Here is a 17,298-nt window from a genome sequence, read left to right on the forward strand (position 1 = left end):
TATATATCATTATTATTATAACTTGTTGAAGAGTAAAGCCTATTTTTGAGATTTTCTGATAACTGAAAAGAATAGTGTGCTGTACACAATTGCCAAAATTTAGCTTAAGAGTTCTATTGTGTGTACTGCACTACTGTGTACATCTACTTTTGAGTATCTTATTTGACTTCAGATACATTCATCTCTATCTTTTACTTATTTTTCATATTTTTTTATATACTTACGTTTCAAAAGTAGCATCAAAATATCAAGGGGTGATGTCCATACATAGATGTGTATAAAATACTTTAGTTAGATTAAAGGGTTATTTGTGTTGTTGATCTGGATAGTGGCAGGGAAGATATATATATATACACAATAGTCATATGGATCATGATTAAATGAAGATGAAAACAGTGATTAAAGGTCAGAAAATGATATATATGAAAGACAGTGAGAAGATGTTTTGCCTTGTTGCTTGTTCAATGAAATGAGAGAATGGAGTCACAACAACAATAGCCTTAGAAGTTTGGGTGAAAACTGTCTCATTTTCTACCATACTGTGAAAAGTTTCACATCAATATCAGCCTTTCACATTAATACTTTCACCAATAATTAGAGAGTCAGGTCAACTAAATTACTTCTTTAAGAGGAATGTTTACTCTTCAACCTCTTTTATAGACAGTTTACTTTGCTATTTTAAGAGAGATGTTTTTCAAATTATTTCAATCATATGCTTCTGTTTTAATTTCTTTAATGAAAAAAGACATTTTTCGCCTAACTCAACCAAGCACATATATTACTACCTTTTAGTTTGCTACAGATTAGAAAGACAAATGCATATATAAGCAACCATTCAAATTTAACCAAACTCAAAATTGAGGAATCTTTTATGACTCATTAGATATAGAGTAAAGACTCAAATTAGTCCATCAAAAAATTTATTATGTACTACTTTAATCCCTGAAAATTAACAAGTGAAAAATGAACCCTCCAAATTTGGAGGTAACATTTTGGGTGTGTTACTTTATAAATCTTTATTTTTGTGATTGGTTGAAAAATAAGTATATAAATAAAAAATTAATATCTAATGATATTTCTTACCAATCATAATAGGTGTAGCAAATGTGTACAACCTATGTTGATTCTCATATTAATATGTGAAGATATGATTGTAAATTGTAATAACTAATAATTTACAAGATAGAAAGTCATCTACATTCCCATTGTCTCTCCCTTCAATTTTCTCTCCAAACTCGTAGGTACAATCCTATGGTGGGTCCTTTTTGGGACAACCACATGAACAAGCTAGAGGTTTGACAACCTATGAACAATAATATTGGCTAAGGTTTAGATTTAAACGGTAGTAAGTAGAATATTGAGGGTATTATGTTGTCAACTCTATTACCATTTTGTCCATTGTTGAAACATTAGTTTAAAAAGAAAATTTCTAAAACATAAAATAACATATTTACATTACTTGATTAAATCTTAATAGCTAGAGACACGAGTGATCCATTCAGCTGAGATAAGTAGACACGATCTCCAATAAGCACCATGTTACTAAGATTAGACCATTAACATAGTAATTGATTCCTTCCTGCTCCATTAAAGTATTAGTGGGTGACCAATATAAACTATTCTCTCTCTCTCTCTCTTGAGTCTCCCTTGGATTTTGGGTTATAAGCCTCGAGAGAGAGCAAAGGTTGTCTCTACTTTATTCTCTTCAACTACTTCAAAAATTCCATACTTTACATTGCTCTGTTGTACCCATAACACCACTACAAGTCTACAACGAACTCTTTATAATTTCAAACTCACTTGTTTTCTTTGATCTCTCTATTTATCTTAAGAGTACATAAACACATGAGTGGAAGTGAAAGTGGGAAGCACGACCATGTGAGTGTACTACATTTGTTATAAACTGTGATTTGCACTATTCTCTTGATTGTTTCCCTCACATTGCTTCACAAAACAGAGGATTACCAAGGTTTCAACTTTCAACTTTCAACCCTTTGATCATTGAATCCGGTATGTCTTTTTCCCCCTTTGTTCTACTTCAACACAAATAAAACCAGAGAAGAAACCCATTTTCTCAGGCCCCTAAGAATTTTCTCTTATCTTAGCCTAGGACTCTAGGAGTAATATTTCCCTATGTTGAACTTGAACCCCACCAACTTCAATAAAGAAATATTTTTATCATCCTTAGTCATGAGTCATCACCATTGTTTGTGTTGTTAATGCAGAAAGCCATATGAAGTTGTACCAACAATGAGAGATGATAACTCAAAGAAAAGCAAGGTTTGAAAAATGTCAGCTACCTTGACATCAATTTCCCTATGCATTTGTGTTATGACATTGCTTAATTTGTTATTTTTAATTGAAGCTTTCATGGACCAAAACTTTGGTCAAAAAGTGGTTCAATATCAAGACCAAAGCTGAGGACTTTCAAGCAGATGATGTTATTTGCTCAGGTGATTGGTTAATTTTCTCATGATTTCAATGTAATTTAGGCATCTTGGATTCAAATCTGAGATTTCATGTCAAAAACTCAACAAAAAAATGAACTTGCTGTTAATTCTGCCATTTTTCTGAGCCTTGGACAAAATTGCATTCTTCTTTTTCTTCTTCTGCAGCTTGGTTTGTCTTTGTATAGCAATTTTTATTTTGTTCAATGGGTATGCAACTTACAACTCAAAATGTGCAGTTTGTTTGTGACTTTGTTGGGATGATACATTTAACAGTGGAAAAAACACAGCTTTATTAACTTTATGGATTTATTTTTCAGGTGTTGATGAAGAGTGGAGGAGCAATTATTCAAAGAGGGAAGAATGCACCATAAAGAAAAGCAAAACAGGTTTGGTACACATACACCTTGTTATTTCTTAGGACCACACTATTCCTAAACCCCCACCTATAGATAAAGATAAAAAGAAACTCATAGCAATAGTGCTACAGTTTCATAATTCTTTTGTTGTTGCCTTTTCCTCCTTTTTCTTTTCCCCATTCTTTTGTCTCCTACTAATGTCTCATTCATATAATCTTCATTTTAATGCACAGAGAGAGCAAAGAGAAGGCATTCAGACAGAAATCGGCGAGGAAAGATTGAAATCGACACTGCTCTGGTTACAGATGTGAATAACTATAGGTATGCATGTTGCTTTGAATTGTGTCTTATTATTGCAATAAAATTTAGAAGTGTTATTCTATATGGTTATTTACTTCTCTGTATACAGAATCTTTGCCGCCACTTGGAATGTAGGTGGAAAATCTCCTCCAAGTTATTTAAGTCTAGAAGATTGGCTTCTCACCTCTCCTTCTGCTGATATCTATGTTCTTGGGTAAATTATTGCTTATGTAATGTGTCCTCTCCTTTAGCTATGTAAAAGTTTAGAGACTGAACTATTTGCTTGTCGTTGCACTTAGGTTTCAAGAAATTGTACCTCTGAATGCCGGTAATGTTTTGGGGACAGAAGACAATGGTCCTGCTAGAAAATGGTTGTCTCTTATTCGGAAGACCTTAAACAGTCTTCCTGGAACAAATGGTGAATACCATAATACTTCACCAGTCATCAATCCTACTATAGAGTTGGACGGCGATGTTGAGGGATCAATGAGGCAGAAGACATCCTCTTTCTTCCATCGGAGGTCCTTTCAATCGTTGAGCCGTAGTATGAGAATGGATGACAATGACATGTCAGTGCCACAAGCATGCCTTGATCGCCGTCTCAGTGTTTGTGATAGAATGATACTTGGTCAAGGGCCAAGTGACTATGATCCCAATTATAGATGGGGTTCCTTTGATGATGAAAATGGACCTGGCAACACCAAAGTTACAACACAATTCTCGCCAACGTCATATAGAGGTTGTTTCTCTGTGGAGGATAGACATAGGCAGACAGGGCAGCCAAGATACCGTTTGGTTGCTAGTAAGCAAATGGTTGGAGTATTTTTAACGGTTTGGGTTAAAAATCATATGAAAGATGATGTTCGCAACTTGAAAGTGTCTTGCGTTGGAAGAGGATTGATGGGATATCTTGGAAATAAAGTAAATTTGATAAATTTCTTTGTAGAGTAGAGTTGATAATGAACAAAGGAGGAGACAATCACATTCTTCTCTGTTTTTTCAGGGTTCAATATCAATTAGCATGTCTTTGCACCAAACAAGCTTTTGCTTCATATGTAGTCATCTGACTTCTGGACAAAAAGATGGTGATGAGCTAAGGAGAAACTCAGATGTAATGGAAATTCTCAAAAAGACAAGGTTTCCCCGAGTTCATGGCACATGTGATGACAGTTCACCCCAGACAATCTTGGAACATGAGTAAGTCATTCTCTTTTCCTAGAATCTTTGCTATGCATCTCATTCTTGGAGATTGTGAATGTAAATAAAATTAACTAGTCTTAACTTGTCAAGACCTAAACTCTTTGTTTTAATTGGTGTAGTCGGATAATTTGGCTGGGGGATTTAAATTATCGGATAGCCCTTTCTCACCGTGCAGCGAAAGCTCTTGTTGAGATGCATAATTGGAAGGTTTTATTAGAGAATGACCAGGCATGATACTCTGTCCCCTTACAACCAAACCTTTCCTCGGATTATTTATAATATCACAATATAAATAACTTGACCATTTGATACATTTTCTTTCAGCTGCATATACAGCAGAGGGAAGGTCGTGTCTTTGAAGGATGGAATGAAGGGAGGATATATTTCCCTCCTACATACAAGTATTCTAGTAATTCAGACAGATATACAGGCGATGAAAGACACAGAAAACAAAAGAGAAGAACCCCAGCATGGTAATCTTTTCTTTCCTGTAAATAACCACCTATATGAATACATATAGTGGCAAGTGCGAACGGAGAACAAATAAAACAAATGGAAGATACTATTATCAAAAGAGTTGTTCCGGGTGGTTATTATGAACATATATCATTGTTTATGCAAATCTAATTGAAATCTTTGTTCATGAAGGTGTGATCGCATATTGTGGTACGGAAATGGCCTATACCAGTTATCTTATCTTCGTGGGGAATCACGATTCTCTGATCACAGACCAGTTTGTAGCATGTTCCTAGCAGAAGTAGAATCTATAAGCTATTGTCGAATTAAAAATAACTCTAGTTCCAGAATTGAAGTAGAAGAATTGTTGCCAGATTCACATGGTTACGATTACACCGATTTGAATTTCTTGTGATGAGTTTTATAATACTTATTCTGTCTGATCAACATGAGTCATCTGATCAACATGACTAATTGTGGCAATGTATAGCTTACAAGGTAATCCACCTCAACAAGAAAATTTGTTGGTTATTTTCTGTCTTGCTATGATGTCATTCAGATTTTGCCAAGTTAAAACACAACAAAACTCTGCTTTGCTGTTGTGTTTCCTACAATTTAAAAATTCAAACACAGATTCCTCATTTACTCTTCTTAATCGCAACATTTTCCGAAAACCAAGTTTTATCTTGTTAATCATACCGAATTAAGCATAGAATCCATTTCATGGAACAAGTACTAGGATTTTCTGTTCTTAGCTACTCATTTCAGATTTTTCGGGGCTAGTTGACTCGGTCTTCGTAAGCTCATGAAATATTTTCTTCATAGATTTTTTGATAGTACAGTAATGCAATTGGCTGTGTCTGTCCACACCTTCCTAATAAAGCTGTTAGTTAGGATCTCATGCAATTCTTATTCTTATCCTTTGCTTTGGTCCCCTCATATTGTAGGTGGACACTTCTTTGAGGAATGCTAGCCCCAATGGTGATGAAGACATTCTGTTACTCTAACCAGTCCATAGAAATTTGTCCTTTGCCTTCACTCCTTTTCTCTGCTTTGGAATTTTTCTTTAGGAACCTCCTACATACCTCTTTGTTGCAGCTGCAGCAAGAGTTTGTTTTAGCCAACAACTACTGACATCGGTTATTTTGCGGCTCGCAATTTTTTCGGCAGACTAATGGCTTTCTTGATCAATGCATATAGCTTCTCAGTTCTCATGGATAAGGTAACTTCATTGTTATATACTCATTGTAAATGTAACACAGCTATTAAAATAAACCATTGAAATATTTACTATCTTATTCATTCTTTGATCTTTTGCAGAAACATAAAAGGAATTAAAGATGTGATGGTTACTAATTGCTTGTGGTAGAAAAGAGATGTGCAAGTTCTAACATTGCTTTTATTAGCTTTTAACTGTGAGACATTATTTATATCTAATTCCAAATTTTGTCCTTTTTTCTACCCTTTTATTTTCATTCCTATTTGGGTATGATTCTTTGAGCGACATCAATACCTTTTCAGTCAATGTATACCGTATAAATCTGTTGAATTCAGCCATGCTTAATAAAGTTTCAATTGGCACTCCTTTTTGGCATTGATAGGTTTTAGAATATTTCATGTTACAATTTGGAAAAGTTAACCTATTAAAGAATTTTATAATTATATAATTGTTAGAAAGAAAGGTACGTGCCAAAATGTGATGCTCATCCCTCTAACTTGATCTTTTCAGGGAATAAATTTTCAGACCTATAATAAGTAACAATGGGATGAGAATCTGTTATCCCCAACCATGTCTTTGACTAATCGTAATGAACTAAAATTGATAAAGTATCAATATTTGATTTTTTTAATTGACGTGGCATAATAGGATTGGTCTGGGACAGAGGTTGGGACATCAGATCCTTATCCGTAACAATAACCCATTTAAGTTGTCAAATATAAAAATGTGGACCCAAAAAAATGTGGACCATCACAACTTCTGTCCTAGAGTTATTATTACCCAACAACCTTCTCCAACTCTATCCCAAAATTTGTTCAAACTAATACTCTTATACTTTGCAAAGCATTCATGGGTTAAAATTATCACGAATTTGATTAATCATCCATGTCCCTTAGTAATTATGACTTTTGCAATATATAAATCCTTAATGTTAATAGGAAAATGGTAAATAGAGAGAGAATTCAACAATAAAAATTTAAATTTTGCATTGAAAATAATGTATTAGCTGTATTAAAAAATTAAAACTTTTGTTTCTCAATATAAAAACTTTCTATAATTTGAGAATTTGAGTGACACGTTTGTGATAGACAGATATTGTCCCCAATTTTTTAAGTCCATTAGCGCGTTATATGAGACTACATATTAGGACGTGTTGCATAGTATTTATTATATGCAAATATGCGATATTCTTCTTTTTATTTCAATGGAATTTTTTTTATTTTGCATGTTAATTAATTATGAAATTGTGTCACATCACCAATGTATATAATATACTCTTTCATCGGTGGCTACACAATTTGTATTGAATGTCATTGTACATTAGTTAATTCAGGACATAAGTGGATGGCACGCTTGATTGTGCAAATTAACCACTAAGCAACAATCAAAAACCTTCACAAGATCTAGATTTGAAATATACATTTAGCTTAAAAATATAAACACTGGTTTTATGAAAGAAGAAATTATAGTACTTTTTAGGGTTTTGGTTCCAAGCAATTGATAGAGTTTTTTCACATACAATAATAATATGAAAGTGAATATGATGTGTTTGTGTAGGTGCGTCAGTGTGAAATCTTATTAGTCTGTAATATGAGTGAAGAATAATAATGCAAGAGTAATCATTCAGTGCAAAACCTAACTGATCAAATCCAAACACTATCTCATAACTTGAAGCACTTAATTATGTAGCATATATAGTTGCATGCATGGACAACTGATTCCTTTTTTGAGCATGATATATCTTGAGCATCTTCTATCCCATAATATGTATTACTCCATATTGTGATTAGTTGAAGAAAATGTATTCAAGTTAAAAATATAAATATTAAATATTTTTTGACCAAACACAATTCATGACACATTAAGTAACACATATTATCGGACTGAAGATATGCTCCTGATATCTAAGGATGACAATGTGTACTCGGACTCGTGAGTACCGCAAAAAATACCCACAACAAGTCAGGTATGAATCTGTGTTTTTGGACTCCAGATAATTGAAACCCGAGATTTTAAGACCCACTATTAGATGAATCAAAAGTTCGAGTCATTAGAGCAATACTGTTAGAATAGACAGACACACATCCAAAAAGAATCATCTGTAAGGAGATATCATTAGTAGTAAAAAAATAATCAGACCTATCATGATAGAAATATATGATGAAGCCAATTCTCTAGTATATATGTATAATTAATGTAATAGTATATACAATACTCAAGCTCCTGGAACACTGTAAGATCAATTCACGTCAGCTCCATACCCATCCCCATACTGGCTTCTTTGTTTTCGCAATTAATTCATATCCGGTGATAATTTGATTAATAATAATAATGATTTAATCTTTATAGTAAAGTTGGTCTAGATTATGGAATCACAGTTGTATTTCAAACTGTGACTGACAATTGTTCTTTAACAAATTGACATAACGGAATTGAAAATAGAATTCAAAAGAAGAAAAAGACTTGCATTAGACAGTAACAGTACATTACTAAAGCATCAACCCATGCCCTTTATGCTTTTTATTTTCAATGATAAATGTTTATAAATAGTCTTATGCATTGTTACACCTCTCACTTTTATAGGTTATACGTAATGCATGCAAGGAAGGGTTAAGTATCTGAATTTCAACATGCATCATATCGGTTGGAAGTTGGAGTTTTTGGAATGGACCACTTATTAATCATAAACAAATTGACATGTGCTTACCAGTTTCCACAAAAGAGGCGCATCTGCAAATTATTATTTTTAGGTGACATGTTCATCTGCACTTTTCAATTGCATTTGCATTGGAGTTCACACTCCATACCTATAGCCATAGGATAGTGTAGTAGGGCACTGCTCAAATGGGCCTAGCTACCTTCATGGTTATGTGCCAAATGTTCACTTCTAAATCAATTGGTAGTTGGTTCATATCATATATATGTTTATTTCGAGCAAAAGTTATCTTCGTAGAGATAAGTATATCACACAATAACATATGAAAAATAACAAATAATGATACTTTTATCATTTTATTTACTATGAAATTACATTTTGTTATTAAAAATATAAGAGAAAACAATCATTTGTCTGTCTATTAATGGAGAGGATCCATAATAATAAATTGCTTCCATATAGGGTCATTATTTTAACTCAAATTTGAATAATCTATCCACTATAATTTCGAAATCAAAAACATCTTTTGATTAATGTTGCATATAAGAATGAATGGAGTTTGGTTGGTTTGAGACTGGTCCCAACTCTCAAGTTCCCTCACCTTACGTCAGAACTCAGAAGAGAGTTGGTTATGATGATGAGGGTGATGCTTAAATTATCATATGAGTCATATCATACTGTATTATAGTATTTAAGTTTCTTGGCAGAGACAGACCCATTGTTGCAGAGCGAATTCTGATTTTTCTGACAAAATTGATGCACGCTTGGAAGTTGAACATAGAAAGGGCTATAACTATATGATCAAAGCTTATTGTCTTTGGAAGTTGTCAAATGAATAAAGCTCTCACCAAACTTCCACTCCTACCTCACGCCAATGCCAACACCCTTTGCTCAAATACCATACTCACATCATATATACTTCCTTCTTTTTAGTTATCTCTGTTGTGCAATTACTCATGTATCTAAATAACATCAATATAAATTATGGGTTTGTATCAATGTAAATGAATTAGTTCGGGTAGAGGATTATATATTTATGTCATGTAAACCTAACGTAATGTAACAAGAAGAAGAATAGTCAAACATTAATCTTAATTCTCTAATAATACATAGTGTTAACCTCTCAATACTCCAGAACGTAGACACAATTGGCCGAATCTCGTTACAAAATCTTTATGTTATTCTCTTTTCTCTATACTCTTTTACTATTTAATTGTTTGCTTGTTCCCAAGTATCATAGCTACTTATGGGCAACCAACGTGTAAAGGAGTTGAATTTCCTGGATTTTACATGTTTAAACTTGGAGCTTAGTAAAAGTGTCTACCCTGTAAAAGTAGTAGCATGAAAATAGAGAATGGGTATGTATGATGAGCAAAGGAATGAGAAATTAATGAATTATGTATGTTTAGGATCTAGCATAGGCAAACTAGGCCTAGCTAAACTTTCACATAATGGGATAATGATGTGTACATGACAGGTGTGAAGAGAATGTTATGTTCTTAATGTAAAGGGTGATGTCACAATTAGACCTGAATTCTGATGTTTTCTGAGTGTTTTTTTTATGTTGCTTGTTAAACAAGGTGTCAGTGGTCAGAATTAATATAAAGTTAATGACAATGAATATTCAGAATACAATATGAGTGGAAGGTAAACCAATTCACTTCCCTTCTTTTATTTACTATTTACTACTCCTTAATTAATGTTGCAGTGCAGAGTGCAACACTTTTTCTTTTTCTCTGCGTTGAATTGGTGAGTCCTGTATAATACTACTGTCGAGTGAGTCCTTTGTTTTTGTACCTTCTGTTGTTACTTCTTATTCGTTACTCATAATTCAAAAATCACAACGTTCTGTTGATTTATCCTGCTATGAATATAATGATTACATCACGTGCACGTGCATTCGCATGATCATAGTATGTTATCTTTTAATTTAAGATATTAATCGTTAAATTTGTTTAATGGGTCTAAAGTCTAAATTTTAATAATCATTTTTTATAATTACTAAGAAGAACACCTATCTCATAGATAAGAGGAGAGTGATTAGTTACAGTAACAATTTCATATAGCTTAAGAGCAAATTAAAGATAATAAAATAAACAAAGTTAAATTGCCGAGTAATCTTCATGAATTTGAGAAAATCACTAGAACTTAATAAAAATGAAGAAAAATATTATTTTGAATCCTTCCAAATCTCAACACCAATGAGCATTGACCAGCCATCAAAATACTGTGTAGAAATTAACGTTGATCAGATACGTTAGGCCCAAGCTCCAAATTTGGGCTTTTATATTGGCTACCGAAAACAGAAGCCCTTCAATCACGTGACCCATCCTTTATTTTATATATTTATTTTGGTAAAAAAGATGGTAGTACATTATACAAATATACAATACAATCCCTACAGAATGCTAAATATAACAAAACTACTTTCCATTGGGGAAGTGTAATGTACGAGAAAAACAATATTACTTTATATTAATTGTAGCAACCTAATCTCTATCCAATTGTTCATTCATCTAAACACATGACTTAAACTTGAATAACAAGATTCATAAGCACATTTTGGGCCAAGTTGAGAATTTAAATTAACAATGTTTTATGTCGATGACTAAGAAATAGTCAAAATGGTGAAACAAAATGACTGTTATTGTTATTTACTTTAACCTATTGGAATGAAAGTTGCCACATGAACTATCAGTTTGAGAAGTACTAAATCCCTTACTAACTTTTCAAACAAGTTAATAAAACATTAATCTTTAAGTCATTCTTAATGGTTTCGTTTATACTTTTTCTTTGCATTCATCTTCATATAGGAATTAGATTAATCTCTATTTAATCTACTCTCGTTATGAAAGCTTTTAACAGTCATCTAATGTATGATTCTACCATCTTTCTTATAATAGAAGTTATCCAATTTTCTCTCTAATACATTCATTTCTAATCATATATTGTCTAATATGTCCACTTATGTAACACAATATTCTCATCTCTATTACATGAGCTTTATTCTTCTGTTGACATTTAATGTGGAATATTTAATACCATATGATATTGCATCTCTTATAGTTTTACGTTAAAACTTCTCCCATTTTTTTTCATTACACTTACATCATATGAACACTAACTTATCATGCCAATGTTATGCATAAAAATTGGATCCTATTAAAGATCCAAATATGTAGTTGTCATCTCAGAAAAATAGACCATTCTAAATTGGAACATTTTAAACATGACACCAAATCTTCAGCCAGTGAGAATCACTACTGAATACCTCATCATCCATGTTCCTTTAATACTAGGATAGCCAATATGACATAATTTAAGATTAAACAAAACTACATCAACGTCAACATCAAATTTTAAATTACATAAGTTCATCAAAGTCAGACAAGAATATAAATTAATAAACAGAACAAGTATTGATACATATAAAACATGATGCATAGATAACAGTAACTAACTTTTTATTTCAGATAACCGAACAAGTTAGACTTGTTACTGAAGCAGAAAGAAAGAAAGAAACACAGACTAACTTATGAGCCACGTGAGACTTCATAGAGAAAAGTTAACTTGCAACTGACCACAGCTTAGGACTGATTAGCCTCGGAAAAGTTTTGCCTCCCTGATTCACACAATGGAAAAAGAAACTCAGTAAATGCAATTCATGAAGAAATCATGTATCATAAGCATTTAAGCAACCATCAAGCAAGATATTACCTCAAAATTTGGAAGGACCCGGTCAACATTCTCCGTGGAAGGTAAGCCGGGTGAAGATTAGGACTAAGGACAGAAGTATTACCAGTACCAGAAATTATCAGGGGCTTACTAGCAGGTGGTGTGACACGGAAATGACGGAATGGATTAATCCTATAAAACTGAAGCAGATACTAACAAAGACTATACCAAATCCCTTCCAACTTTTCTTACAAAAAAACAGAAAAGAGGGAAGAGGCAAACTACACCCTTGTTGAGGGTAGCTAAGAAATAAGATACTACAAGAGAAAAGATAAACTAGGAGGGAAGGTAGTAACTAATAAACAACAGATAATCTAGGAGAGATGCACAGTGTTAAACACTAGACAAAGAAAGAAATGAAAAAAAATAGGATAGAAAGATTGAAGATGATGGTAAGAAGGGAATCTAATGCAAGATGACTATATCCTATGTCAGATTAAGAGAAAGTTAACCATTCTATGAGGAGTTAATGTTCAGAACAATATATCATCAAGTCAGGATTCAACTTGAATGTAATGTTCTTCAGGTCCAATAGATTAAAACACAGTCAACCAAGTCAATCCCAAGCGGCTCCAACCTGTTAGTACTATCATTCTGCTTCCCAACCATTTACATGGAAGCTCCCATCTAGTCGCACAACCTTATAGCAAACCCTGCTCTGAATAGAATCCTCAAGTAACCACAGCCAGTTACCGCCTCCAGAATCTGGAGATTGTTGACCTACCACAACCACAATTTTCAAGACACCGCCACTACTGAAAGCTACACAACCTCAAACCAACTCAGACTACAAATTTTATTTGATCTCTATACACATCTAACACTAAACAAGTTTAAAAAAAGGACTTTATTTACACGAGCCATATGCTCCTTGTGTTTCACTCATCATTGATGTTAAGATTTAGAATGCGACGAAGGTTCTTCGTAGCAGAATCAGCATTGACAAACAGATCGGTTGCAGAAGAAGAATCTTCCCTGCCTGGGGACGGTGGCGCAGACTTAGCCACCGAGCGTATTTTAATCCCGGGAGAGGAGGAACCAGGTAATTCAAGAGACACAGTTCTTTTTGGCCTAACAGAAAACTTAGGGATTGGCAAGGAACTAGGTGGTGGAGAATTTGAGTAGGTAGGTCCAGCCCATAACTCAGAGAACAAAACATCTTCGTTGAAATTTGTCTCATTTCTAAAAGCTTTAGCATTGTTAGGAATTGGGGTGGTCACAGGGTTAGTTTTCCCAGAAGTTTTGTTATTTGCAGGAGTAGTAGGTGAGAGTGACTTAGGGGAACTAGGAGAATTAAAAGGGAATGGTAATAGAACTGTCCTAGTCTGAAAAGTCCTACAATTGATGCCCCTAAAGTCCTTGGAAGGTGAAGAACCAAATCTAGCATGACCCCTTGGCTTAGATCTGCTGTTGTAGTATTGGTTTTCATGCTGCTCAACAAGAACAAGAGTCTCCATAGGTAACAAAGTAGTTGTAGTGAGATTTCAAGGTGTAACAAAACTAGATCCACTGCTACAAACAACAACTTGGTAGTACGAGGTATCAGAATACGAAACAAACCACAAAAACTAAAGCTTTGCTAATCTCCCTGCCCAGTGGATCCTTACTGAACATGTAACTGAACAATCCAAAACCACCCAGATAAAAATCTCGCTGATTCAGATCAACCACACAAACTTTATCATAAACTGGGAGAACAAAAAAGCAGAAATTAACACAGCAGCACCATAAACGGGGTAAATAACAAAACAAAAAAAATAAGAAAGAGAAAAAAGTACCTTCAGATTGACTGATGAAATTGTGTGGTAGTGCTGCGGCTTTCTTCTCGTAGATAAACTTTAGTTTATAATATATTTTATATTTATTTATTATCGAAACAGCAAAAGTGGCATGGATTTGAAACAAGGGTCATCACAAAACAAGAGTGGTAAAATGGGTGAGGTTGGTATAAGGAAATGCTGAATAAGACATTCAACCACGCAATTAAAAAAAATGTATATACTTGTTTATGAATTTTATAAATTGTTGTATCATTCATCATTCAACATAAATTGTTGATAATGTGACTGTGAATAAATCATTATATTAATCATATATAAATATTGCATTCTTAAACAAATTAATTTATATATTATCATCCACCATATTCATATTTTAATTATTATTCAATAAATATAATATAATTATATTTTAATTTGGTTTGGGTACTAGAATTTGTTCAAACTTCATATAATTGTTATTTTTAATAAATTAGGGTCCAATTTTTTTCACCAGCTCTTCGCATGTGATATGTGACATTACCATTAACGTCCTTGCCTTACTTGGTCATGCTCAAGCAGTCAAGCTGGAAGTAATGTACTATAAGGTGGCAAATGTTGTCTCATAAATCCGATCTTCAATGCTTTATGGTGCCACACACCTTATTACGCCTAGTTGAAACGATATCACATATGCATATTTATGTTTCATTTTCTTGATAACCGTATAATGAGATTATTCGATTTCTCTTGCCTGAAGTGTACATAATGCATTTCCCTTAGACTTTAGTCACATGATGTACTACATTGTTATTAAAACTCACTATTCAGTGGTCTCTGGCACTATTGGGAATCTCCCTCAAAATCTTCAAGGTTCTTAGTGATTCTACGGACGAAGTGTTAATTAGCACTGTCAATCAATCAAAAATAAAACAAAGTTAAAGTTAGAAAATGATATATATATGCTAAATCGTGTGACTGGTCTGAGGTTTGGGATTGAATGGCAATGTCTAATGTGCACTATCCCACACCAAAGTGGAGTCCAACTATTCGATACCGATGGGAATCATTTTATCTCTTGTGCATGTCAAAGAATATAATAAAAGTAAAATCATCCTAATTTATTTACAAAAGTGAGTGGATACCCAGAGTCTCATTTTCGTGATTTATTTGAACCACATAAACAAATTAAATAATTTATTATCAGCATCACAATCACCATAGCACTTCAATTCCAAATCTTGAGATAACACCGATTCTATTCCTTTCGTTTGGCCTCAAACCTTTTCACGATTCCATCTCAAAAGCAAGCAATGTCATTCCAATGCCTTACCCATAAGTCATATCTACTTTCGAGGGTAGTTTCGTCCAATCAAAACTACAAGAGTTCACTTATGCATGTATATATATCACCATCGCCACAAACACAATCCTAAATTAAATCATGAATTACATTTCCACCCATTTGTGAATTCTCTATCAAGTTCAAATTAAAAAAAAATTAAGTACTTAACTATATATAAGTGCTTAATTGGAGTTTTAGTTTAACACTAAAAGCATGTTCATCTTGAAGCGAAACAATCTCAAGAGAAACAACCAGCGTTCTCAACACGCCGTCGTTTCATCAACATCAAACTCAAACTCCAGAAATCTATGGAGACTACCTCACGTGTTCGCAAACATGCTTGAACTCCCTTTCCACTCACACGCCGATGTTTCAATCGAAGAAACGCCGAAATTTCTTCGATTCGTGGCGTCATGTAACAGCAACATAAACAAGTTCAACGCAAACGCTGGTGGTGTAAGAGCTCAAGTCATCGAGATTGTACCTGGGATAACCAAAATCGTGATCGAGGGAATGAACGGAAGTGAAGTCACAGTGGCAGGTCATCATCATCAGCAGCAGCATCTTCGTCACGTAGTTGATATATGGCGGTTCCGGCTTCCGGCGTGGACGAGGCCGGAGATGGTGACCGCCGTTTGCAGCGGTGGGAAGCTGGTGGTGACGGTGCCTAAGAGCAAAGGGGATTGATTCTCCATTAACAGAGGAATATATGAGATGCATGCGTGTAGATGTGTAATAGTATTAGAATATAATAAGTGACATCTTTTTTATGATCATCCTCTTTAAGAAAACAATGATTCCATGCCATGCCCTCTGGGTCATGAATTTGAACCTTATTTGGATATCTATTTACTTGGTTTATGGTTTTTTTAACAAGTAATGATTTGGTGATCTTAAATAGAGTTGCTGCAATACTGCACTAGATTAAAATTTATTTGCTTCATTTTGTTTTAGACATCGAAAATCTGCAACACGTTTGGTGTTGCTAATTAAGCTTCACCTCTAATTAGTGGGCGCATATATTTAGTATCACTCAATATGTCATCATATTGTTATCAGTTGAAAAAATATATTTAAATTAAAATTTAATTTTTAAATAATTTTCTGACCAATCAAAAAGTCATGACATAGTATAACACTAAGTGTAAAATGAGAGATAAGTTATCTAGTTTGTCTCGGTCCCCACAAGAGTCCTAAATTCTACATGATAAATTAGTTAAAAGTTACGTGGACCATGGAAGCCCAACTACCTATTATTTTCATGGAAAACTTTGGGCTTCAATGTTTATTGCTCAAGATTAGATTACAAGTCAATTAAAAGTGTACAAGGGATGACTTCATTTACATTTTTTATCTCCATTCTCAAAATACATTTCAATCATCTCTTTACTTTAAATTATTGGATTAAGAGGGAAAAATATATATAAACAATGTAAGTGTTTTTCACTTATTAAATTATTCATTATTCATATTAAATTATTATTGATTCCACAAAAAATAAAATAAATAAATGGTAAATGATTGACTATATATAACTTTTATACTGACCGTGTAAAATATATTTCGTTCCCCTTTAGTCTTGATATTATGCTAAATATTAGAACATTGAATTAATAGAAAATTATGATACATCCACTAGTTTTATAATATGTGGGTTAGTTTCTTGAAAAATTATGGATATTGGGACAATGTAAAAGTGATTACTTAACATTGATACCAATCATAAACAGATCATGTGACCACGCTGGATGTCAATTAAGTAAAGTTATGTTACCTTAATTAATGGAATATGGTATAAGTTAATAGTACATATATAAACTGGAA

General features: G+C 33.4%; 3 protein-coding genes and 1 long non-coding RNA gene across 8 annotated transcripts; 2 read left to right on the forward strand and 2 right to left on the reverse strand.

Moving 5' to 3' along the window:
- On the forward strand, positions 1,586-5,984 carry LOC109335029 (type I inositol polyphosphate 5-phosphatase 4-like). Of its 3 annotated transcripts, XM_019571068.1 has the most exons (12): positions 1,586-2,010; positions 2,226-2,280; positions 2,366-2,453; positions 2,768-2,836; positions 3,040-3,127; positions 3,216-3,320; positions 3,406-4,027; positions 4,110-4,303; positions 4,426-4,534; positions 4,631-4,779; positions 4,955-5,260; positions 5,710-5,984. In XM_019571068.1, exons 2-11 carry the CDS (start codon positions 2,251-2,253, stop codon positions 5,175-5,177), a joined length of 1,677 nt encoding a protein of 558 aa, XP_019426613.1. In that variant the 5' UTR covers positions 1,586-2,010; positions 2,226-2,250; the 3' UTR covers positions 5,178-5,260; positions 5,710-5,984. The 3 variants fall into 3 exon arrangements, with proteins under 3 accessions (XP_019426613.1, XP_019426611.1, XP_019426612.1); XM_019571066.1 differs by lacking the exon at positions 1,586-2,010 and having other exon boundaries at positions 2,117-2,280; XM_019571067.1 differs by lacking the exon at positions 1,586-2,010 and having other exon boundaries at positions 2,117-2,280; positions 5,833-5,984.
- Positions 5,882-6,144, reverse strand: LOC109335031. Its single transcript, XR_002106172.1, has 2 exons — positions 6,087-6,144; positions 5,882-5,988 (listed from the first exon to the last, which is right to left on the reverse strand). It is a non-coding gene; the product is annotated as an uncharacterized LOC109335031 (long non-coding RNA).
- Positions 11,880-14,271, reverse strand: LOC109336685. 3 transcript variants are annotated; one of them, XM_019573433.1, is made up of 3 exons: positions 14,151-14,271; positions 12,355-13,990; positions 11,880-12,259 (listed from the first exon to the last, which is right to left on the reverse strand). In XM_019573433.1, the coding sequence occupies exon 2, from the start codon at positions 13,827-13,829 to the stop codon at positions 13,251-13,253; it is 579 nt and encodes a 192-aa protein (XP_019428978.1). In that variant the 5' UTR covers positions 13,830-13,990; positions 14,151-14,271; the 3' UTR covers positions 11,880-12,259; positions 12,355-13,250. The 3 variants fall into 3 exon arrangements, with proteins under 3 accessions (XP_019428978.1, XP_019428975.1, XP_019428977.1); XM_019573430.1 differs by having other exon boundaries at positions 12,355-14,060; positions 14,151-14,254; XM_019573432.1 differs by having other exon boundaries at positions 12,355-14,048; positions 14,151-14,206.
- Positions 15,564-16,277, forward strand: LOC109335183. The gene has a single exon (XM_019571290.1). The coding sequence runs from the start codon at positions 15,688-15,690 to the stop codon at positions 16,159-16,161; it is 474 nt and encodes a 157-aa protein (XP_019426835.1). The 5' UTR covers positions 15,564-15,687; the 3' UTR covers positions 16,162-16,277.

The sequence above is a fragment of the Lupinus angustifolius genome, chromosome LG20, assembly GCF_001865875.1.
Source record: "Lupinus angustifolius cultivar Tanjil chromosome LG20, LupAngTanjil_v1.0, whole genome shotgun sequence".
In the NCBI taxonomy this organism is placed as follows: domain Eukaryota; kingdom Viridiplantae; phylum Streptophyta; class Magnoliopsida; order Fabales; family Fabaceae; genus Lupinus; species Lupinus angustifolius.